General features: G+C 43.2%; 1 protein-coding gene across 1 annotated transcript; it reads left to right on the top strand.

Moving 5' to 3' along the window:
* ISY1 (ISY1 splicing factor homolog) lies at positions 1–24,652 on the top strand. Its single transcript, XM_027582214.2, has 11 exons — positions 1–191; positions 3,404–3,426; positions 4,035–4,086; positions 4,859–4,924; positions 6,316–6,358; positions 9,696–9,808; positions 15,192–15,309; positions 18,852–18,974; positions 19,996–20,120; positions 23,464–23,550; positions 23,913–24,652. Exons 1-11 carry the CDS (start codon positions 189–191, stop codon positions 24,018–24,020), a joined length of 861 nt encoding a protein of 286 aa, XP_027438015.1. The 5' UTR covers positions 1–188; the 3' UTR covers positions 24,021–24,652.
* Positions 24,653–24,983: the final 331 nt, after the last annotated feature.

Genomic DNA, 24,983 nt, shown 5'->3' with positions numbered 1-24,983 from the left:
TCCTCTTGTCAATTCTCATTTCACTTCCGGCCCCCACTTCCGGTCCTTCCCATTCGTCCTTCCGACAGAAAAATCGGTGGTGCGGTTACCTAGAGTATTTCTGTTCCCGCCAGGGTCGGCCTTGCCCGAGGCAGTGAAGCTCCGGGGGCTGGGGCCACGCGGCCCCAGGGAAGCGCCCTCACTCAACCATGGTGAGTTGGGTGGGTGCGTGATGGAGGGGGCGAGCGGGTGGGCTGTGAGGGCTCCCGGCCGCATTCGGGGCGCTCGTGGTGTAGGAGCACAGCTGGGCATCACTGCAGGCTTCAGAAGTTGGGGGAGGAAACGGGAATCTCGAGAGCGGAGTTAACCTTCTCCGGCAGTGTTTTCATGTCGATCAAGCGCTTTAAGTTATCGTCCCGAAAAGTAAGGCACGGAGAGGCGCAAGAGCCGGTTCCAAGTCACGGTGCCTGGCGTGGGCCCACTTGTTTGTCTCCCAAGTCCCATACGGGAGGTGAACAGCGGTTGTGACAGTGTGTTTCTGGGTTATTTGATTTATGTGTTCTCGGTCTCCCCACGAGATAAAAACTTCACGAGGACAGGGTCTTCACCATTGCTTTTTTTAAAATTTTTTATTGTTATGTTAATCACCATATATTACATCATTAGTTTTTGATGTAGTGTTCCATGATTCATTGTTTGTGCATAACACTCAGTGCTCCACGCAGAATGTGCCCTCTTTAATACCCATCACCAGGCTAACCCATCCCCCCACCCTCCTCCCCTCTAGAACCCTCAGTTTGTTTTTCAGTCCATCGTCTCTCATGGTTCATCTCCCCTTCCGACTTACTCCCCTTCATTCTTCCCCTCCTGCTATCTTCTTCTTTTTCTTTTTTCTTAACATATGTTGCATTATTTGTTTCAGAAGTACAGATCTGTGATTCAACAGTCTTGCACAATTCACAGCGCTCACCATAGCACATACCATCCCCAAAGTCTATCACACAGCCACCCCATCCCTCCCACCCCCCACCACTCCAGCAACCCTCAGTTTGTTTCCTGAGATTAAGAATTCCTCATACCAGTGAGGTCATATGATACATGTCTTTCTCTGATTGACTAATTTCACGCAGCATAACACCCTCCAGTTCCATCCATGTGGTTGCAAATGGCAAGATCTCATTCCTTTTGATGGCTGCATAATATTCCATTGTGTATATATACCACGTCTTCTTTATCCATTCATCTGTCGATGGACATCTTGGCTCTTTCCACAGTTTGGCTATTGTGGACATTGCTGCTATAAACATTGGGGTGCACATACCCCTTCGGATCCCTACATTTGTATCTTTGTGGTAAATACCCAGTAGTGCAATTGCTGGATCGTATTCACCATTGCTTTCTTAATGTCTAATGTGGTGTCTGGCACGTTGTAGGTGTTCAGTAACGATTGAAGGATGGCCTAGTGTTATTGCGTGAGGGTGTGATCTCTGTGGTGTGGAGTGGTTTGTTGGCTTCTCCATTCGTTCAGGTAGCACTCACGACATGTAAATGTGAGAATGCACAAAGCGCTGGTACAAAGAAGTTGCTCACACATTTTGGTAACCATAATATTTTCATTAAGTGAAGTCCCCATAAGACGGACACGAAGCAGTAATAGGTTGTAGATGTATTGCAAGCTCTTGTAGATTAATGAACCCAAGATCTGAAGAAGGAGAGAAACCAGTGGGGTAGAAGCAGCCCTTTATGTGGGAGAATATGCCCCAAATTACTGCTTCATACTGCCCTGCTCAGCCTTGAGGCTCTTTGTTTCTGAACTCTTAACAAGCATAGGGAATCCCATCTCTCCATTCCCTAGCAGGGGAGAGGGATCCCTAGGCCTGGATATTTCTGGGTACAGGAGTTGTTGGTTATTTTACAACACTTTCACCATCATACATTTGTATTTGTGGGCTTCCATTACCCTGGGTTCCCTTATCACATTGATTCTTGGGGGGGGGGAGAGTTCCAGTAAGTCCCCTTAAAAAGAAGACCCATGGCTAAATTGCTAGTACCTACCATCATGTTTTAAGCCTGGAGTAAGCATTGAGAATCATTAAATTAAATATTCAGAATCTCTAGAATTTAATGAAATAGGACACTGCCTCAGCCTTCAAGATGATGGCCTCCCCTGGGAAAGCTGCTCTGTTTTATTCCTTAGTAGGTAATGTGTTCATGTATCCACCAAGCTTTCGCCAGTTTTTTTCCTGTGTTCTTTGAAAGGGAGGGCCAGAAAGGAGACGTAATTTGAGCTCACTTTTGCTGAGTATCTATAAACTGCATACCTGATGTTTTCATATATTTTTCTTGTTAAGTCATCATGACATCTCTGTGAGATAATCCCTATTGTAATCCCTATTGTAAAGATGGGGAAACTGAGAGACTACTTCTCAGGGATGGTAAGTGGAAGAGCTGAGAGTAAAATTCAAGTCCCTGACTCAGCAAGTACTCTTTCTACTTATACTACAACCCAGAAAACATGTTCTGTGCTTGACACCGTGTTTCAAGGACAATTGTCTTGACACTAGTGTGACAATACTTACATAAAACTCAGTTTGGAAAAGCCAGTCTTGGGCGCCTGGGTGGCTCAGTCGTTAAGTGTCTGCCTTCTGCTCAGGTCATGATCCCAGGGTCCTGGGATCGAGCCGCGCATCGGGCTCCCTGCTCAGCGGGAAGCCTGCTTCTCCCTCTCCCACTCCCCCTGCTTGTGTTCACTCTCTTGCTGTCTCTTTCTCTGTCAAATAAATAAATAAAGTCTTAAAAAAAGAAAAAAGCCAGTCTTTTCTTCTCAGATTCTGCTGGCAGGAAACAGACAATTGGGATGCTGGGTGGAAAGGACCATGGTAGTTATAAACCCAGACAAAAGTTAGCAACCCATTTGGGACGAAGGGGCCACAGAACTTTCTGGGGTGGTGATAACACAGGTGATACATTGTGAAGGATGGATAGGAGTTAGCCAGATCCAAGGGGGTGGGGACAGTAGAGAAGTAAAGATTTTAAGTGGAGGGAGCAGTGAAAGTAAAGTCACAGGATTTGGACATCTTTTGATTTTTTTTTTGTTACAGTGCATATATACTAGTTCAAACATTATGCTTGTGACTGTCTTTGTGATACTTTTCTCTAAAAACTGCATGAAAAAAGGGTATTTTTTTAAGATTTTATTTATTTATTTGACAGAGAGAGAGAGAGCGAGAGCAGGAACACAAGCAGGGGGAGTGGGAGAGGGAGAAGCAGGCTTCCCGCGGAGCAGGGAGCCCAATGTGGGGCTCGATCCCAGGACCCTGGGATCATGACCTGAGCCAAAGGCAGACACCCAACAACTGAGCCACCCAGGAGCCCGAAAAAAGGGTATTTTAAACATGGGCATTTTTCTTCCCTTCTCTCTTAGGCCCGAAATGCAGAAAAGGCCATGTAAGTATCAACTCAATTTTGTTTGTAAATTTTATGTAACTTAATTATCACCATAGAACTCGTTTTGTGTTTGGTCCTTTTGGTATGTTTCTTTCTCTACATGTGTTAAAGTAGTATTCCCATATTTGCTGTTTGTTTTCCCCATTAGTGTTTTCTGACAGATCCCAGAACTTACACTGGATAAACATTAGTTCACTTGGAGATGGTGCGGGGGCTGTGAGAGTGACAACTGGGCACCCCATGATATTAGTCTTTTAACATCTGGATGTGTTGCTCACCACAGTGGTCTGATGAGTAGAGTTTCCCATAGTCTTTACATGCAGTGTAAGTAAAATGGATACAGGAACACCAATGGCTTTTTTAAGTCCCACTGTTGGAACATGGAAACCCCTAACTTCTCTGTGGTGTCTTCATCTCTCGCATAAGCTTGTGTATGCTTTCCTTTTTTTTAATGAATAATTTTTATGAAAAAGTATATAATAATATATATATATGAGTCATATTAATGAATACCTTACATGATGGTCATGAGTAGACCTGCCCCATCTAGGAACTTGGGTGACAAATCTGTGAGCAGTATCTAATGGAGTCTTCTCTCTTCCTGGTAGGACGGCCTTAGCAAGATTTCGCCAAGCTCAATTGGAAGAGGGAAAAGTGAAGGTTGGTGTAAATATTCCTCATGAATTGTAAAGTATCAAGCACAAATGTGGTAAAACTCCCTCCTGAGCAGAATAGACTTATTTCTTGTCTGTACTTGCTGACATTCTTATAGTCTATACACTTGAATTCCAGGTGTGCCTCCCTATTGCTAGGGCAGTGTGATGATCTAGCTGCTTGTTCTTCTACCTCCTCTGTATTATGATAATTGGCTTCCCATATTATCCCAGCTCTGTCTAATATTGAATAATAGGAAGGGCTGGGGAGAGCAGCTCTAAGCTGCAACCAGTAAATGATTGCAATTCATGGAGGCTCAGCCAGGTCAGGAATAATATGTACCATTCTTTCAATATTTTTGTTTTGTTTTTTAAAAAATTATATACATGTATGTGCTCACACACATACATGTGTATATGCACGTGTATGTTTTGTTCTAAACACTGATAGCCATTATTTCTTAAGATAATATGAATATGCCATGGAATGGATATAACCTAGCTTACTTAGCCATCTCTCTGTTACTGGAATTTTAAGTTGTTCCCAGTGGTTCACTCTACTAGATACAGTGCAGCCTCTGTATATTTTTACATGTATACTTGTTTCTTAAGTAGAGACTGAAAATGTAAGGCTTGATGAAGATCATCTGGAACTGAAGTTTAAAGTCTAAACCGTGTTTAGACCATTAGACGTTTAGTCTTCAGGGCTGAATCAGTTGGGGATGCTACATAAAGCTTGTAACTAGGACAGTGGCAACGTGTATTTTGCTTCTTCTTAGGAACGAAGACCCTTCCTTGCCTCAGAATGCACTGAGCTGCCCAAAGCTGAGAAGTGGAGACGACAAGTATGTTCTGGGTGAATCTTCTTAGTAGAAGTAACAAGTCTCTGTTTCTTTTTGAGTTGAAGTATAGTTGACACAGAATGTTACATTAGTTCAGATGTGCAGCCCGGTGACCCCTCAGGCATAGCTCCCACCTGTTACCATAAACACTATTACAGTACCATTGACTGTGTTCCCTGTGCTGTTCCTTTCCACCATGACTTATCATTCCATAACTGGAAGCCTCTCCCTCCCACTCCCCTTCACCCATTTTGCCCATCCCCCGCCCTCTCCCCTCTGGCAGTCATGAGTTGGTTCTTTGTATTTATGGGTCTGTTTCTACTTTTTTGTTTATTCTTTTGTTTTTTAGATTCTACATACATGTGAAATCATGTGGTATTTGTCTTTCTCTGTCAGACTTACTTTACTTAGCATAATACCCTCTAGGTCCATCTGTGTTGCAAATGGCAAGATCTCATTCTTTTTTATGGCCGAGTAATATTCCATTGTATATGTACACCACGTCTTCCTTATCCATTCATCTGTCCCTGGGTACTTGGGCTGCTTCCATATCTTCAGTATTGTAAATAATACTGCAATTAACATATATTTTTTCACCAAATTAGTGTTTTCATTTTCTTTGGGTAAATAGTAGTGGAAATACTGATTCATACAGTATTTCTATTTTTAATTTTTTCAGGAACCTCCATATTGTTTTCCATGGTGGCCGCACCAGTCTACATTCCCACTAACAGTGCACAAGGGTTCTCTTTTCTCCACATCCTTGCCAGCACTTGTTATTTCTTTTTTTTTTTTAAAGATTTTATTTATTTATTTGAGATAGAGAGCATGAGAGGGAAGAGGGTCAGAGGGAGAAGCAGATTCCCCGCTGAGCAGGGAGCCCGATGCGGGACTCGATCCAGGGACTCCAGGATCATGACCTGAGCCGAAGGCAGTCGCTTAACCAACTGAGCCACCCAGGCGCCCCGGCACTTGTTATTTCTTGTCCTCTTGATTCTAGCCATTCTGAGAGGTGTAAGGTGGTATCTCATTGTGGTTTTGATTTGCATTCTGATTGTTTCTTATTATCTAAATGATTCATTACCAGAATTCTAAGTATTTTTTTTTAAAGATTTTATTTATTTATTTGAGAGAGAGAATGAGAGAGAGAGAGCACATGAGAGGGGGGAGGGGCAGAGGGAGAAGCAGACTCCCTGCTGAGCAGGGAGCCCGATGCAGGACTTGATCCCGGGACTCCAGGATCATGACCTGAGCCGAAGGCAGTCGCTTAACCAACTGGGCCACCCAGGCATCCCTAAGTATTTTTAATTACTAATTTTGAGTTCTATTTTTTCTGTGCTTTCAGACATACTCAAAAGTCATGAGAATTTATTACCTTACATTTTTTTTCACAGATCATTGGAGAGATCTCTAAAAAAGTGGCTCAAATTCAGAATGGTAAGCTAACCTGTCTTTTAAATCTCAAATCCCCAATTAGACGTGGGGATTTCAACACTTGTCTCTCAATAATCAATAGAATAAGTAGATAAAAAATCAGTAAGGACATAGAAGAACTGAACAATTGTATTAATCAGTTTGACATTTATAGAACACTCCAGGGGACATTTGTTTTTGTTTTTGTTTTTTTTAAAGATTTTATTTATTTGACAGAGAGAGACACAGCGAGAGAGGGAACGCAAGCAGGGGGAGTGGGAGAGGGAGAAGCAGGCCTCCTGCTGAGCAGGGAACCCGATGCGGGGCTCGATCCCAGGACCCTGAGATCATGACCCAAGCCAAAGGCATTCACCTAACCGACTGAGCCACCCAGGCGCCCCATCCAGGGGACATTTGTATCTGGAGAAATTTTGATTTATACAACTTGGGGTGCTACTGGCATCTAGTGGATAAAGCCAGGGATGCTGCTAAGCATCCTCGAGTGCATTCTACAAAGAATTTTTGGCCCAAAATGTCAGTAGTGCCACTGTTTAGAAACACAGTTCAAAAGGAAATTGAAACCTGAGTAGCCTTTTATCTATTAAAAAAAAATATTTTTTTTCTTTTTAAGTAAACTCTGTGCCCATTGTGAGGCTTGAGCTCATGACCCTAAGATGAAGAGTTGCATGTTGTACCAACTGAGTCAGCCAGGCACCCCTATATCTATTAAAGAAATTGAATTCATCGTTAAAGCCTTCAAGCAAAGAGAACTGCAGGTCCAGATGGCTTCCCTGGTCGGTTGTATCAAACATTTAAGGAAGAAATAATATCAATTCAACCTAGTTTCTTCCAGAAAATTGAAGGGAAAGGAACACTTCATCATTCATTTTATAAATTTTAGTATTAACATTACCATGATACTAAAATAAAAAAAAGACATTATACGGATAGAAAAAAACTGCCACCCGATATTCCTCATGCATATAGACGTAAAAATCTTCCAACAGAATATTAGCAAACCAAGTCCAGCAATTTATAAAAAGGATAATAAATCACAACCAAGTAGGATTTACCCTGGAATGCATGGGCTGATTTAGCATTCAAAAATTAATATAATTCACTTATCACCATTCTAAAGTAGAGAAACCACATGCTCATCTCAGTAGATACAGAAAAAATATTTGGCAAAATTTAACATTCACTCATGATGAAAACACCACTAACTGGGAATAAGGGGGAATTTTATTTTTTTACCCTGATAAAGCACTTCTACCAAAAAACCTATAGCCAGCATCATAATTAATGGTGAAAGATTGCATGCTTTCCTCCTAAGGGCAGGAACAAGGCAGATACCTATTCTCACCACTTCTATTCAGGGTCTTACTGGAATTCCTAGTCAGTGCAGTAAAGCAAGAAAAGGAAATAAACGGCACACAGATTGGAAGGGAAGAACTATAATTCTCTGTTCTCAGATCATGTAATTTTCCATGTAGGAGATCCCAAGAAAACTATAGAAAGATTTCTTTTTTTTTTTTTTTTAAAGATTTTATTTGTTTATTTGACAGAGAGAGACACAGTGAGAGAGGGAACACAAGCAGGGGGAGTGGGAGAGGGAGAAGCAGGCCTCCTCCTGAGCAGGGAGCCTAATGCAGGGCCCGATCCCAGAACCCTGGGACCACGACCCAAGCCGAAGGCAGATGCTCAACGACTGAGCCACCGAGGCGCCCCTATAGGAAGATTTCTAAAATGAATAAGTGAGTTTAGCAAGGTCACAATAGACGGTCAGTACACAAAAATCAGTTCTATTTTTATAAAGTAGCACTGAAAAATTGGTACTAGAACATTTTTAAAAAGTGCTATTTACAAAAACACCAAAACACAAGAAATAACTTAGGTATAAATCTAACAGAACATATGTGCAATCTGTATGCTTTTTTTTTTAAGATTTATTTTTTTTTTTTGAGAGAGAGACAGAGATGGCAACAGAGAGCACAAGTTGGGAGGAGAGGGAGAAGCAGGCTCCCCACTGAGCAGGGAGCCTGACACAGGGCTTGATCTCAGGACCCCAGGACCATGACCTGAGCCGAAGGCAGATGCTTAACGACTGAGCCACCCAGATGCCCCCCCCCTTTTTTTTAAAGATTTTATTTATTCATTTGAGAGAGTGAGAGAGAACACATGAGAACTGGCAGAGGGAGACGGAAAAGCAGACTCCTCTGCTGAGCAGGGAGCCCTTGTAGGGCTCGATCCCACGACCCTGGGGTCATGACCTGAGCCGAAGGCAGATGCTTAACTGACTAAGCCACCCAAGTGCCCCTGCAATCTGTATGCTTAAAACTACAAAACACTGATAAAGGAAATCAGAGACAACCCGAGTACATGGAGAGATACACAGCATTCATGGATGGGGAGATTCAGCCTAGTAATGATGTCAGTTCTGTCTCTTTTCAAATACTCACAATCAAAGTCCCAACAGGATTTTTTTTTTTAATAGGTTACCAGATTTTTTTCTGCATTTTAAATGGAAAGGCAAAGGAGCTAGAATAGCCAAAACAGTTTTGAAAAAGAACAAGATTGAAGTAGTCATACCACCTGGTTTTTAAGAATTAATATAAAGCTACTATATTCCAAATAATGTATTGGTGAAAGACAGACGATCGGAACAGAGTAAGAAGGGCAGAAATAGGGCCACACATGTGGCCAGGTGACAACGGTACAAAAGCCATTCAGTGGAGAAAGGGAGGGATACTCCCTTGCAATAGCCATGTGATATTTTATTTAACAAAGCAGGGGTCATTAACCATTTTCCTTCCTCTGGTGGGCTCTCCCAGCTGCTCCCAGCCTTGGCTGCCATAGACAACACCTTAGCAAAGTCCCTTGTGCATATTCCTTTATAATAAGTACCTTAGGCTTAACTCTCAGGGTATAGTCTTTGCCAAAAGATGTCCCCATATAACAACACATTGCTTTTCTGAAAGGGTGAAACCAACGCAGAATGCTCCCAGGCCCTGGTGCTTGTACGAGCCTCACTGCACATTGCTGGCGTTGGATGCTAGGTGCCCCCCACCACTAAGATATTTTAATAATTGGATAAATGGAACTGCAGGATTGCTTCAGTTTATATTTCTTCAGTTGCTAATGAGGAGCAAGTTGTTTTTCAAGGATTTTTTTTCCCCCTGCGCTGGTGGGAACTTTGTTCGTAATCCTTGCTTTCCCTTTGTTTAGGTGTTGATGGTTTTTCTTAGAAATTTAAATGAGTATTTTTGTGCCAGATACTTTTGTTAAGTGTTGACATTCATTTTTAAGGGTATAACTTTGAGTGCTATTTTCAAGAAACGATATTAACATTTTTGTTTTCTAGCTGGTTTAGGTGAATTCCGAATTCGTGACCTGAATGATGAAATTAACAAACTGCTAAGAGAGAAGGGACACTGGGAAGTCCGGATAAAGGAGCTGGGTGGTCCTGATTATGGAGTAAGTAAGCAGCGGTCTCAGTGGATCTTGGGGGTAAGCCAGTGAGCTTTTTTAGCAGCCTGGGTAGCTTTGCATCCTCTGCAGCTCCCAGCCCATGTCTGCCACAGAGTAGGCATTTGAGGGATGAAAGAAGGTTTGGGAAGTGCCCATTGCATGTGGACAGGAAACATGGAAGGGATGGGTAGGATAATTTTTTTTTTTTTTAAGATTTTATTTATTTATTTGACAGAGACACAGCAAGAGAGGGAACACAAGCAGGGGGAGCGGGAAAGGGAGAAAGCAGGCTTCCTGCTGAGCAGGGAGCCCGATGCGGGACTCAATCCCAGAACCCTAGGATCATGACCTGAGTCGAAGGCAGACACTTAACCGACTGAACCACCCAGCTGCCCCGGGTAGGATAATTCTTAAACACCCCATAGCACAGCCCTCAGAGCAGACAGGGCACCTGAGTTTACTGCTCAGATGGTCTTGCGGTGCCTGGCTGGCTCAGTCAGTGGAGCATGTGACTCTTGATCTTGGGGTTGTGAGTTTGAGCCCCATGTTGGGTGTAGAGATACTTAAAAGAATGAAAATGTTTAAAAAAACAAAAGAAAAACGACCACGGTCCCTTTGCATCATCCCTGAGCTCCTTGGAAGTTGGGGCAGCCATTGTTGGGTTCTTTACCTGAGGGGGCCTGGGGGCCCTCCTTTCTTTGGACTATCATTTTTTTTTTTTAATGTTTTGTTTATTTATTTGTCAGAGAGAGCGAGGGAGGGAGAGCACAAGCAGGGGAACAGCAGGCAGAGGGAGAAGCAGGCTCCCCGCTGAGCAGGGAGCCCGATACGGGACTTTATCCCAGGACCCCGGGATCATGACCTGAGTGAAGGCAGACGCTTAACTGACTGAGCCACCCAGGTGCCCCTCTTTGGACTATCATAAATTCAGTCCTCTTTCCTGGCTGTCAAGTTTTTAGGACCGTGACCCATTGTAAAACACATGCATACCAACTCTCTATCACAACCCAGTACACACAAAAATGTACCAAAAAAATACATGGTGATGCATGTTGATATTTTCTGTTCTGTTATATTTTGATTTTAAAAAATTGATGATTGTGACCCACTTAATTGATTTCATGACTCACTCATGGGTCTTGACTTTAAAAAATCCTACCCCAGAGTCCTCCCCATTTATTCATTTGTGAAGAGATCTACCTCAGGTCATTTGACCTGGTCAGCGAGCTGTAATGTGTTATGTAGGAAGTTTTCACATACATGTGAAGTTTTTCTAATCTGGTATTTTCATTTTTATGACAGTTTAACACACATAATTCTCACTTTAGTACCTGGCGTAAAAACGAAGGAGAGGCATTCATGTTTCTTGAGCCCTGGTTTTGTTCTTGGCACTGCATGAGGAACTTTCTCACTCTCTCGAGCAGTTCGGTGACGGTGATTTTATGTGTCCTATCAGACAGCTTTAAATTAAAGTAATGCAGAAGTTTGGTAACCCTCCCGGAAAAATGACCTCAGAAGCAATAAAAAATGAATATGTAAGGTATTCTTAACTGCCACCACCGAAAGTCAACATTAATTTTCTTAAAATTTTCAGTGTTACTTTTTATTACACACAATATTACATTTATTTCAGGCGTACCACATAGTAGTTCAGCAATTCTGTACATTATGCCATGAGCGTTGTTAACCATCTGTCATTACACAGTTATTACATTATTGACTATATTTCTTTAAAAAAATTAAAAAAAAATTCCAGTATAATTAGTTTCAGGTATATAATACAGTGACGCCACAATTTTGTACATTACCCAGTGCTCATCATGATACATGTACTCTTAATCCCCTTCACCAATTTCACCCATCCCCCTCCCCCCTCCCCTCTGGTAACCATCAGTGTATTCTCAGTATTTAAGAGTCTGGTTTTTTGTCTCTTTTTTTAGTTTGTTCATTTGTTTCTTAAATTCCACATATGGGGAGAGTCATGTGGTATTTTTTTTCCTCTGGCTGACTTATTTTACTTAGCATGATACCCTACAGATCCGTCTATGTTGTTACAAATGGCAACATTTCATTAATTTTTATGGCTGAGTAATATTCCATTGTGTATATATATTTATATTTATATATATAGTCCATTATATATATGTGTGTGTGTGTGTATCCCATGTCTTCTTTATCAATTCATCAGTCGATGGACACTTGGGTTGCTTCTATAGTCTTAGCTACTATGAATAATGCTATAATAAACATAGGAGTGCATATATCTTTTCAAATCAGTGTTTTCGTCGTCTTTGAGTAAATCCCAGTAGTGCAATGACTGGATCTTATGGTAATTCGATTTTTAATTTTTTTAGGAACCTCCATACTGTTTTCCACAGTGGCTATACCAGTTTGAATTCCCACCAGCAGTGCAGGAGGGTTCCTTTTTCTCCACATCTTTGCCAACACTTGTTGTTTCTTGGGTTTTTGATATTAGCCATTCTGACAGGTGTGAGGTGATAACCACACATTGTGGTTTTGATTTACATTTCCCTGATGATGAGTGATGTTGAGCATCTTTTCAGTGTGTCTGTTGGCCATCTTCATGTCTTCTTTGGAAAAATGTTCGTGTCTTCTGCCCATTGTTTAATTGGATTGTTTTTGGGTGTTTAATTTCTATATATTTTGGATATTAACCTCTTATTGGATATATCATTTGCAAATATCTTCTCCCATTCAGTAGGTTGTCTTTTAGTTTTATTGATTGTTTCCTTCGCTGTGCAGAAGCTTTTATTTTGATATAGTCCCAATAGTTTATTTTTGCTTTTATTTCCTTTGCTTCAGGAGACATATCTAGAAAAATGTTGGTATGGCTGATGTCAGAGATATTACTGCCTATGCTCTCTTCTAGGACTTTTATGGTTTCAGATCGCACATTTAGGTCCTTAACCCATTTTGAGTTTATTTTCGTGCATGGTGTAAGAAGTGGTCCAGTTTCATTCTTCTGCATGTGACTGTCCAGTTTTCCAAACAGCATTTGTTGAAAAGACCGTCTTTTTTCCATTGGATGTTCTTGTCTCCTTTATTGTGCATTAATTGACCGTATAATCCTAGGTTTATTTTTGGGCTCTCTGTTGTGTTCCACTGATCTATGTGTCTGTTTTTGTGCCTCTATCATACTGTTTTGATTATTATAGTTTCGTACTATATCTTGAAATCTGGAATTCAGCTTCGTTTTTCTTTCTCAAGATTGCTTTTGCTGTTCAGGGTTTTTGTGGTTCTATACAAGTTTTGGTGTTATTTGTTCTAGTGTTTTGAAAAATGCTGCTGGTATTTTGATAGGGATTGCATTAAATCTGTAGATTGTGTTGTGTAATACGGACGTTTTAACAATATTAATTCTTGTACATGAGTGTGGAATGTCTCTGTCATCTTCAATTTCTTTTATCAGTGTTTTATAGTTTCAGAGTATAGGTCTTTCACCTCCTTGGTTAAGTTGATTCCTAGGTATTTTATAATTTTTGGTGCAATTCAACATTAATATTTTAATGTATTTCTTTATCTAGAGTTTTTTCAGATTTTATTTTTAAGTAATCTACACCCAACGTGGGGCTTGAAGTTAACAACCCTGAGGTCAAGAGTTGCATGCTGTACTGACTGAGCCAGCCAGGTGCTCCTCTTTATAGAGTTTTTTAATGCTTAACAATTTTATTTCCATTTTCTATGTGTAAAAATAATACATTTAGGATCTTAGTTTCACAAGATGAGAAGAGTTGTGGAGATGAATGGTGGTGAGGGTTACATGATAATTATGAACATATTTAATGTCACTGAACTGTCCACTAAAAATGGTAAATTTTGTTATGTATATTTTACCACAATAAAAAAGAAAAGAAAAAGTAGTACATGGTCATTTAAGGTCAGAAAAGTATAAAGAAAGCAGAAGAGCATTCAGTCAGAATGCTATTACCTGGATGCAGCTGCTTGAATAGTTCCTTCCATTGTTTGTCTGTTAATGCCATGATTGAGATCACACTCACTGTCTGTACAACTTTGGTTGTAGCATTTGTGCTTCTTTCCAAAATGGTAACATTGGTTATGTAGATAAAGAGAGAGAGAGAAAATATAAAATAAAAAATGTAAAAATTATAAAATATTAAAAAACTATGTTATATTCTATGCATAACATAGAATATGTTATATATTTTTCTAGCCCATAGAAATAACTGCTACTGACATTTTCTATGTATCTTTCTAGCTTTTTATCTATGCATGTATATGTTCATTTTTACAGGATTGTTTCTTATTCAACTATGTGCTTTGTTCACTTAATAGTGTATCAGGAACATAATTTCATGTCAATCATTTGTATCACTATTTTATTTTTTATTTTTTTAAGATTTTATTTATTTATTTGACAGAGAGAGACACAGTGAGAGAAAGAACACAAGCAGGGGGAGTGGGAGAGGGAGAAGCAGGCTTCCTGCAGAGCAGGGAGCCTGATGCGGGGCTCAGTCCCAGGACCCCGGGATCATGACCTGAGCTGAAGGCAGACACTCAATGACTGAGTCACCCAGGCGCCCCTGTGTCACTATTTTAAAAAGCATTTTTGAGAAAGTTGGAAAATCAGTAGAGGGAACTCTTATATACCATTCATACAGATTTACCAGTTTTTGATACTTTGCTGTATTTACTTTGTCATTTTCTTTGTGTACCTTGAGATTTATTTTTTCTGAACCATTTGAAGCTTAAATACATCATGCTTCCTTACCCCTTAATACTTAATATCTCTGTGTGTATTTTCTTTTTTCCTCTTTGTGTATTTTCTAAGAGTAAGAATATTCTCTTACATAACTGTGGTAGAATTATCAAGTGTAAGACATTTAACTTTGATACATTCATTTTATCCATCCTACTTGGCTGTTTCACTGATTTTCCCAATAATCTCCTTTTTAGCATTTTCCCCTCTAAGACAGGGCCTAGTCCAGGGTCACATACTACATGTGGTTGTTGACATCATCATTTTTGATGGATAGAATTCTGTCTTCAGGATGTATTTCATTTGTCTTTTACTGCTTGTCATTGAAGTTGTTTGCAATTGTTTAAGTTTTGTCACTTAGGTCATATCATAAGTGTTTTCCTAAGGCAATACAAAAGTTTCATAAGAATGATCATTTTTAAGGTATAGAATATATTCCATCCTTGACTATGCTATAATTTACTTAAAAACATCCTCATACTGTTAGGTATTTAGACTGATTTTAATTTATGAAAAAAATGAACCTAAGTATTTTTCTCTGTACATTAATATTTTCCCACATTCATTGTTATTATCTTAAACTATATTTGCAAATATGGAAATAGTGCGTTAAAGGATCAGATCCATTTTCTCTTTTTCCTTCCCAATAAGAAAGTTGGCCCTAAAATGCTGGATCATGAAGGGAAAGAAGTCCCAGGAAATCGAGGTTACAAGTACTTTGGAGCAGCGAAAGATTTGCCTGGTGTCAGAGAGCTTTTTGAAAAAGAACGTAAGTAACTGCTAATGTATGTGAAGGTTTTAGCCTCTAATTGCTGGTGATCATCATAACACATCTGTAGGCTAGGTGCTTTTCCTGTGTTGTTTCTCAGCTGCACAGCAGTGGTGTCAGAATTATTGTTCCCAGATTTGAAATGAGAAACTGTAAGTATTAGGAGTTGAAGTCAGAGGCCCAGGGCACAAGCTGGGGCTGGGAGGTGGCTCCAGAATCAACTGGTACCAGATGCTCACCCTTGGCACGTGCCAGTCTCTCAGCCCCAATGTTTTCCCTCTTTGAAGTTGCCTCTGATTATCAGGGCAGGCTCTGATGCTCATTGAAACGGGTTCCTGTTTCAGTTACTTATTAGTTGAAAAATCCCTGCCTGAAGAACAAGTACAACCTTGGGCCAAACCCCAGGAGGTATAAATGGAGAAAAGTGAAACGGCTATGTGTGGATCCACACTGCTGGTCCCCTCACCTGGCCTGTCTTTTCCCTCCGTGGCCCTGGGGAGCTTCAGCCAAACCTTGGCCTTCCAAAATGCACTTGGAAACCACTAGCCTGGAGTGTTTGTGGATTTTTAATTTTTCTATAAAGTCTAAACACGTTATAGAAAAAAGTATGAATAGCAGAGAAGAATGACACCTTACTGCTTGTACCAACACCGCTGTTGGCATTCTGCTCTGTTTCCTTCCAGTTTTTGTTGGTTTAAAAATATAGTTCTACTATATTAAGCCCTGCTTATTTTTATATTAATTATGCCCAAACTGGCATGTGCTATTAACAACACTTAAAAATAATTCAGGCGGAAGTGCTCCTGGCTCGCTCAGTCTGTTAAGCATCCGACTCTTGATTTCGGGTCTGGTCATGATCTCAAGGTCATGAGATTGAGCCCTGCATTAGGCTCTGTGCTTTAGGGGGGAGTCTGCTTGGGATTCTCTCTCTCCCTCTTCCACTGCTCCTCGCCCCCCCTAAAAAATAATCTTTAAAAATAATAACATTAATTCAGGGGGTGCTTGGCTGGCTCAGTTGGTGGAGTGTGTGACTCTTGATCTCAGGGTTGTGAGTTTGAGCCCCGTTTTGGGCGTAGAGATTACTTAAAAAATAAAATCTTAAAAAAAAATTCATAATTTAAATATCGTGCTGTTCATTATGAAAGTAATATAATTTTATTACAGAGAAGTTGTAAAATACAGAAAATCAGAATAAAATCGTCTATATTTTCACATCCTGTAGAGGACAGTTGTTGACATGTTGGGGCATATTTCCTTCCAGTTTTTAAAGGGAAATGACAACCCAACAGATTGGTCAAAGAATCAAAGCTGATAATTTAAGAAGAAAAACTTCATATGTATAAAAATACATATGTGGAGGGAGGCTCCTCTATTGAGGTTATGCTGCACATAATACTTTTTTAAATTTGCATTTTTCTAAAAAAATCAGTTGTAGATTTTTTTTTTTAATAAGAAAGTGCTTAGGTGTTTTTTTTTTTTTTTTAAGATTATTTTATTTGAGAGAGGGGGAGAAGCAGGCTCCCCGCTGAGCAGGGAGCCCAATGGGGGTTCCATTCCAGGTTCCCAAGATTATGACCTGAGCCGAAGGCAGACGGTTAACCGACTGAGCCACCCAGGTGCCCCGAAAGTGCTTAAGTCCGTCTTAATGAGTGTAGTTCAGATAGCACTGTCCCCTGGGTACCCCCCATCCCTGTGCCTCTGGATCACTGGTAATCATAATTATCTGTTTCGTGCATTCCCTTCCAGGCCTTTTTTTATGCACTTACATGCTTATTTCATCAGCTAAATTTCGTCAGTATGAGTGACGGATGACTCAACCCCAGTTCCGTTTAGGTAGAAAAGTGAATTTATTGACTCACCTAACTGAAAATTTCAGCCCACGGGTAGTTTGTCTTCAGGAATGGCTGATTGCAGGTCACATTTCCTCCATGTTGTAGTTTTGACTTCCAGCCTATGAGCTTGTTTCTCTATCTAGCTCTCTGCTTGTGGTGGCAAGTGGTCCATCATCAGTTTACATTTTGTCCTCTGTCAGCAAGAGATTTTTTTTCCCCCAAGTGGTTCAAGCGAAACTCGTAGAATTGAAGCTGTTTGGCTTTGATCAGATCATAGTTCAATCCTTAAACCAGTCCCTGTGACAGGGAGGGATGCAGTGTTCTGAGCCAGCCAGGTTTTAAGCCCTGTACCCAGTGCTGGGTGCAGCCAGCATCATCACAGGACAGGGACCAAGGGTGGTGCAGGGGTGGACAGACTCGCCATTACCAGCATCAGGGTGATAGGTGGAGGCCTGCGAAGACTCAGTGGCCCTCCCATACCTGTTGTGTTGTGCTCTGCATTGATGTCCTCCCATCGTTCTGCTTAGAACTCTGTGAGTGGATGTGAAGAACTAAAGCATAGGATATGAATTAACTTTATATAACCATTCACCCATTGGTAGACCTTTAGCTATTTCTAGTTTTCTGTAGTTATAAAATTTTTGCTGATCTGATGGTTGAAATACATTATTTTTACTTTTTATTTCCCTGATTACTAATGAAATTGGTAATTGAATTCAATTACTTTTTTTTTTCAAGATTCTATTTATTTATTTATTTGACAGAGAGAGCGAGCACACAGGCAGGGGGGAGCGGCAGGCAGAGGAGAGGGAGAAGCAGGCTTCCCTGCTGAGTAGGGAGCCCGATGTGAGACTAGATCCCGGGACCCTGGGATCATGACCTGAGCTGAAGGCAGCCGCTTAACCGACTGAGCCACCCAGGTGCCCTGAATTCAATTACTAATTGAAATTTTTATACATATGAATTTTTTCTTCTGAAACGATCAGCTTTTACTCTTTCACCTAACTGTTGGGTTGTCATTTCCCTTTTGATTTTTTTTTTTTTTAAAGATTTTTTAGTTTTAAGTCATCTCTACACCCATCGTGGGGCTCAGACTCATGACCCCGAGATTAAGAGTCCAACGCTGCATCGACTGAGCCAGGCAGGTGCCCCTCCGTTTTGAGTTTCAAGAATTACTTAAATATTCTGAGTAGTAACCCTTAGTTTGAAAATATTTTCTTCAGGACTTTCTCATTTATCTTTTTGGTTTGTTTATAGTTTCTTTTGTCTTATCTCTATATTTACATTTTTCCATCATATTTTTTTTAATTAAACCTCATGACATTTCCTGTGTTATCAAAACACCTTGTGAAATAGCTGTAGAGGGGCCGTAGGGTACCCCATTCCCCACACATCCTGTAGTTGACAGCCCTGGTTATTCCAGGTTTTCACGACACTCTCAACAAGGCACATCTCTGTGCCTGCTTTTGTTTTTGTTTTTGTTTTTTAAATTAGGATAAATGCCTTCTAAGTAGACTAATTGGATTAAAGATTTCAAAACTGATTGAAAAAAGGGTTGTACCACTTACGTAATTCTGTGGCTAGTATAGGAAGGGCCTATGTCATGGTGTTTTCTTGAGCGCACTCCCTAGCTGTGTAACTTTGTATAGGATGCTGGCTCAAGTGTGATTGTGGTGGGATGTTTAGCTAAGTTGGTGTGGTTTCTTTTAGCTCTTCCTCCTCCAAGAAAGACACGTGCTGAGCTCATGAAAGCAATCGATTTTGAATACTATGGTTACCTCGATGAAGATGATGGTGTCATCGTGCCTTTGGAACAGGAATATGAAAAGAAATGTAGGTCTATGAGCAATTTATTTCATTATAGATGGCATCTGGTTTCTGTTCTGTCCTTTGAAAATGGGTTTTTACATAGCGCTCTATGCCAGAAGCGAGTTTGTTTTATTGCTGATGGTCTTCAGAAGACATGGGCTGCTAATGACCTAACCCTCCGTGACTGTGATGCAGTCTGGGGCTGTGTGGGGCCAGAAGCAGCACGTGGAGGATGCCCAAGAGCGACATTGGACCTGTTCCCTGTCCATGGGGAATTTATTATCTGGATTCCTTCCCACGTTGGCCTTTCTTGAAATCAGGAAATGGTGCCCATATAAGTGGCTTTTCTTTTCTTTTTTTTAAAAGATTTTATTTATTTAACAGAGAGATAGAGAGCACAAGTAGGCAGAGAAGCAGGCAGAGGGAGAGGGAGAAGCAGGCTCCCTGCTGAGCAGGGAGTCCGATGTGGGGCTGGATCCCAGGACCCTGGGATCATGACCTGAGCCGAAGGCAGTCACTTGACCAACTAAGCCACCCAGGCACCCCTTAAGTGGCTTTACAATCTGCTTTAAATGCAGCTAATAAGTTATCAGTGTAGAGCAAGATGGGTGGCTCTTTCTGAGTGTTTCCTCCATGCCAAGCACTGTGCTGAGCATTTTATGGACCCCGTCCTGAAGCCTCCTGATGGCCCTGTGAGGAATAGTTAGTGCTGATCTTCCGGTGGTGTGTTGAGCTAGGGCTCTGGGGGCAGGTGGCCAGGAGCCTGAGCCCTTTCCCAGCAGCATATACTACTTTGTCTCCCTTGTCATGTGGGCGTGTCAGGAAGCTACTCAGGTTGCTAAACTGGGGATGATCTGGGGACGTCCCCTAAAAAGCTGCCTTGTTGTGACTTCCAGCTACAGCTGTGGTATGACCAGACTACCCCTCATACCCCAGTCCTGCCTGCCAGGGCAGAGTGGAGTGCTCTCTTCTTCACGTGGGCCTAGCCCTGCGTGGTGGGCAGAGCTAATTCAGAGGCCTGACTAAGCAGCACCTGTTTGTCCAGTCAGGGCCGGATTGGTGGAGAAGTGGAAAGCAGAGCGAGAGGCCCGGCTGGCAAGAGGAGAAAAGGAAGAGGAGGAGGAGGAGGAAGAGGAAGAGATCAACATATACGCTGTCACCGAGGAGGAGGTACTCTGGGCACTGGGGGCCCCGGTGCTCACTGCTCCGAGTCACGAAGCCTGGGCCTGGGGAGAATCAGTGGAGTGGTAGGAGGACTTAGCTCATTGGTGAGCAGTCAGGGTCAAAGCCCAGCTCTGCCCCTATCTCCAGGTGAGAACTCCGCTTCCTCACCTGGCAGATGGATATGAGGATCACCTCGCAGCATCCCGGGGAGGGTTCCAGAAGGGACTGGCTGTGGGAGCACCTTGTAAACTGTGCTTTACACCCAGAATCACTTACCTCCTGAACATACTGCTGTCCGACTTCTAAACACATTTGAAGCCATATGAGTTATAGCCCCTGTCCCCATCGTTTCTTTATATTTATCTATTCATTTATTTATTATTACCATGATTTCAGGTTCAATTATAGATCTATTGCTTATATTTTACAAAGTACCGCAGATTGGTTGGCTTAAACACCAGAAATGGATTTACTTTGGAGTTCTAGAGGCTGGAAGTCTGAGATCAAGGTGTCAGGAGAAGGTCTCATCATTTCCTTTTTTTGTTTGTTTTTAAATGGCAGTGCCAGTAGCTCTTCTGCAGTCTTAACACCCCCACACCCCCATGGTAGAGATAGAAACCAGCCCAGAGCAGACAAGGGACTGATGTAGAAGGTCATGGCTGAGGTGGAGCTGTGATCCTGCCTCTCTGGCAGAGCGTCCTAGCTTCAGGCTCTCCAGGCCTCACTCCTTGGACACATTGAGAAAGAATAAAATGGATTTGCTGGGCTGAGAAGGGGACGGGGATTACTTGTGCATGGGTGGTAGGTCAGGTCCCGTGTGAGGAGCTTGCTGTGATATCAGTGGCAAAGAAGCAGGCTCAGAGAAGGTTAGTGACTTGGTCAACATCACACAGGATATAGCCGACCTGAGGTTCCTGTGCAGGTCTGGCTGATGAGCAGTGGGGACAGTGAAGCATTTGAAGTAAGCTGGCCGCATGCCCTCGGAAGGTCTCGTCTCTTCTCTCTCTTCCCCTCCCCTCCCTCCTTTCCTCCCTCCCTCCGTTCCTTCCTTTTTTTTTTTTCCCTGAGTGGAGCCCAGTGGGGGCTTGAACTCAAGACCCTGAGATGAAAACCTGAGCTGAGATCGAGAGTCAGATGCTTAACCAACTGAGCCACCCAGGCACCCTTACCTAGGAAGGTCTTCTTTAGCTGCAAATATTCATTTGCTCTTTCAGCAGCTATTTGCTTAATTAGTGGCTACTGTGAGCCAGGCCCATGCCAGGGGCACAGCAGTAAACAAGCTCTGCTTATAGCTTAAAGTCAGTGGGGAGACAGACCAGTGGGTAGAGTCGATGGAAAACAGTGGCTGTCACAGCAGCTCTGAGATAGTGACACGGTGTGGGGAGAACCCGTGAAGCCTTTCCTGGGGAACTGACCATTCAGCTGAGGCCTGGAAGATCAGGAGAAGTTAACCAAGTGAGAGGCGTTGAGGGAAGAGTGTTCCAGGCAGAGGGAGCAGCATGTACTGAGAGACGCCGTGGGAGTGTGAGGGACAGAGGACAGGCCAGTGTGGCTGAAGCACAGTGTGGGCTGCTGGTGGGGAGAGGAGAGGAGGCGGGAAAGAGGGGCAAGGCAGGACAAGCGCCCCAGCTCCACCGGGAGGAGGCTTTGCCTTTATCCAGAGAGCAATGGCAAGCCACCAGAGGTGGTTGTGGGTCTTTTTTTAAATTTGAAATAATTTACAGGAAGTTGTAAAGGTAGTACAAAGGGTCCTGTGCATCCTTCACCCAGTTTCCCCCAATGGTTACATTTTCCAGAGTTATAGTACAATATCCACAGTAGGAAACGGAGTTGGTGTAATGAGTGTATAGAGTTCAGTGTCTTTTATCATGTGTAGATTTGTGTAACCACCGACTGTTTGTTTGTTTCTTTCTCTTTTTAAAGATTTCTTTATTAGAGCGCATGTGGTGGGGAGGGGCAGAGGGAGAGAGAGTCTTAAGCAGACTCTGCGCTCAGCATGGAGCCTGACATGGGGCTCGATCTCACGACCCTGAGATCATGACCTGAGCTGAAACCAGGAGTTGGCCACTTAACTGACTGCACCACCCAAGCGCCCCTGTAACCTCCATTTCAATCAAGATACACAACTGTTCCCTCCATGCACTGCTCCCTTACAGTCATACCTCCCTCCTTCCCCCATCCCTCACCCCATCTCTCTCATTCTGTCATTTTGAGAATGTTTCATAAGTGAAATCATACCTTATGTCACCTTTGGGGATGGTCCCTACACTCAGCACAATGCCCTTGAGATCCATCAGAGTTGTTGCATTCAAGAGTTCATTCCTTTTTATTGCTGAGTAGTATTCCATATAGAGAGAAGTATGCAAGTGCTAAGTGGGCAGGTCAGTGCATTTTCACAAGGCAAACAACCCCATGGAGCAAATACCAGGTGAAGAAATGGAACATGACCATGACCAGCACCCTAGAAGCTTGCTCCTGCTCTCCTGGGTGTTACTCTTCTGACCTCTAATAACCCTTAAGCTCTTACCTGTTTCTGAACTTGATGTCAGCTGGTGGAATCATGCATACTCTTTGGTGTCTAATGATAGTGGGTGTCTGTTTAGCGTCCATTTTGGGGCTATACCAAATAAGGCTGCTGTGGTCTTTCTTGTTCATAGGCAGCCGTTTATGTTGCTTGTACACGGAGGAGTGGAATTATCAGGTCATAGGGGAGGCTCGTGCTGGGCTTCAGTAGATAACGGCTAAACTGTTTCCCAAAGTGCAGGGCCCGGCTTGCCCTCCTACCAGCAGCATCCAGGACATTCCACTGAAGGGTCTCCAGCCAGCTCCACTGGGCAGCAGGTGTGCCGAGAGGCTGGTGCGGGGCATCCAGCACCTCACAGGAGTCCTCTTCTCAGGTTTCCAAGGCCACAGTATTTCCTTAGGTGATAAGTAATCTCTTTTGACTCACGTGCAGACTCTGAGTTGATCTTTTTTCTGTATGTGGTACATTTTAAAATCTTAATTAAACAAAATAGATAACATTTACAAGGTTCAAAAGCCACAAAAATACATAAAGATCAACAAAGATTCTCTAGTTCTCTAGGTGCAGAGATGTACCTGGTTCTCACGGCTCTTGCTAGTTTCTGTTCTTATCTTTCCTCAGACAAAAGGTGGCATAATTTACACAGTGCTTTGTTGCATTTTAAATAGTTAATGGTGTGTCTTCGTGTCTTTCTGAGCACTGAACTTCCTCATTCCTTTTGTTTTTTCCTTTTAAACAGCTGCATAGTTGTGCATTTTTGTAGTGGTCCCAGCCTGTGTTTTAACGGGCTCCTGCTCACTGACTTTTTGGTGCTTCTGTTTGTAGTCTGACGAGGAAGGCAGCCAGGAGAAAGGAGGTGAAGACGGGCAGCAGAAGTTCATCGCCCACGTCCCAGTGCCATCCCAGCAAGAGGTAGGACAGAGGCGGGGAGCTGCCCTTGGCTGTGGGGCTTCCCCAGCGCCAGGGGCCTCGCCCCTAAAGGAGATTGCACAGAGTGGGGGAGCGGGTTTTCCTCGTCCTTCCGATCCCTTAGGGCAGCTCTGACTCGGACCGCACGCGCCTGGTCGCTCTGCTCACAATAGGGTGTGGAATCCGGGGGAGGCAGGATCTCGTCTGCGTTAGGGTGGGGAAGAATGGGGCTCTGGGAGATGCCTCTGGGTTTTGGCTCCTTGATGGTCTCTGTCCCGGGAACCGCCTCCTGGCTGGGTTCCGGCAGGGCAGGGAGGGCCTCGCTGAGGAGTAAAGCATGAACCCTTTCTTCGTGCCATCCACAGATTGAGGAGGCCCTTGTGCGGAGGAAGAAGATGGAACTCCTCCAGAAGTACGCTAGTGAGACCCTGCAGGCCCAGAGCGAAGAGGCCAAAAGACTTCTGGGCTACTAGGGCTGAGCTGGGACGTGCTCAGGGTCTGGAAATGTGCCGGGAGGCCGTCATCCCCCGCTGGCCCTTGGTGAGCCCACCAGACTCGCTGTCCTGGGGTTGCAGACGGGCTGGCTCGTGCTGCGAGTCTTCCTGCTACTTCCCTTACCTTTTCTAACCCCCTCTCCTGATCTGAAGGGACGGGCTGCGTGCCTCCCTGGCAGGCTGTCTGCACTGAACCCTCAGCTGTCACTTTTGTACAAATGTTTGCTATTGTAGGAACCCATTTATTTTTATCTAGAGTGTGTAAAACAGGCTGCCTGTGTTTTACTTAGCTTTGTACCGTCATTTGCTGGGGAGGGAGGTCAATTTATGACTACCATTAAAAAGATGGCAGTTTTTCCTAAAAAGACATACTGCTACCTCCTCTTGAAAAATGAGAAAATGTGTCAACCCTGGGCCCACAGTCCCACGTGTCAGCCGCCAGCCCGAGCTGTTCCTTTTGGGTCGGGTACTACTCCAAGTTCTCCATGGCCCACTCAGCCTGCCTCATTCCCTCCTGCCCAGGTGGCAGGAATTTCACTTTGATACTTCTGTCTTATGACTTGTTCTGAAGAGAGCTATTTTTATTAAAGATTTTTTATATGAAAGGGCAACCTCTATGTCTGCAGCGTGGTCCCTGGGAACCGTACTGAGGCGACGGTCGCCTCGGGATGCCAAGTGCAGAGTCACCGCTGGGGACAGAGCCCCGAATCACACAGCCCGGGTGTGGGAGGGATGGGACCCGTCCCAGGCTCCCTCTCAGAGCTGAGAGCTGAGGTGGGCGGGCAGCGCTGTCCTCACCAAAGCCCCGAGTGGCCTGGGTCAGAGCACACAGGGATGCCCAGGAAGCACCGGTCGGGGCCAAGCCTGCCCTCTGGGCGGGGTCTGTTCTTTCCAGAAGAACAGGAGCCAACAGCAGAGACGGGACACAGCAGTCTCTGGGGC

The sequence above is a fragment of the Zalophus californianus genome, chromosome 1 (genome assembly GCF_009762305.2).
Source record: "Zalophus californianus isolate mZalCal1 chromosome 1, mZalCal1.pri.v2, whole genome shotgun sequence".
Classification (NCBI taxonomy): domain Eukaryota; kingdom Metazoa; phylum Chordata; class Mammalia; order Carnivora; family Otariidae; genus Zalophus; species Zalophus californianus.
The sequence above is the reverse complement of the archived record's forward strand: the minus strand, read 5'-3'. Positions and strand labels throughout refer to the sequence as shown.

What these genes read in the sequence shown, in the direction of transcription:
- ISY1 (XM_027582214.2), top strand. An exon ending in CTGAGAAGTGGAGACGACAA is followed by an intron (nt 4,925 to 6,315) that starts GTATGTTCTGGG and finishes TTTTTTTCACAG; the next exon opens with ATCATTGGAGAGATCTCTAA. An exon ending in AGAGCTTTTTGAAAAAGAAC is followed by an intron (nt 15,310 to 18,851) that starts GTAAGTAACTGC and finishes GGTTTCTTTTAG; the next exon opens with CTCTTCCTCCTCCAAGAAAG.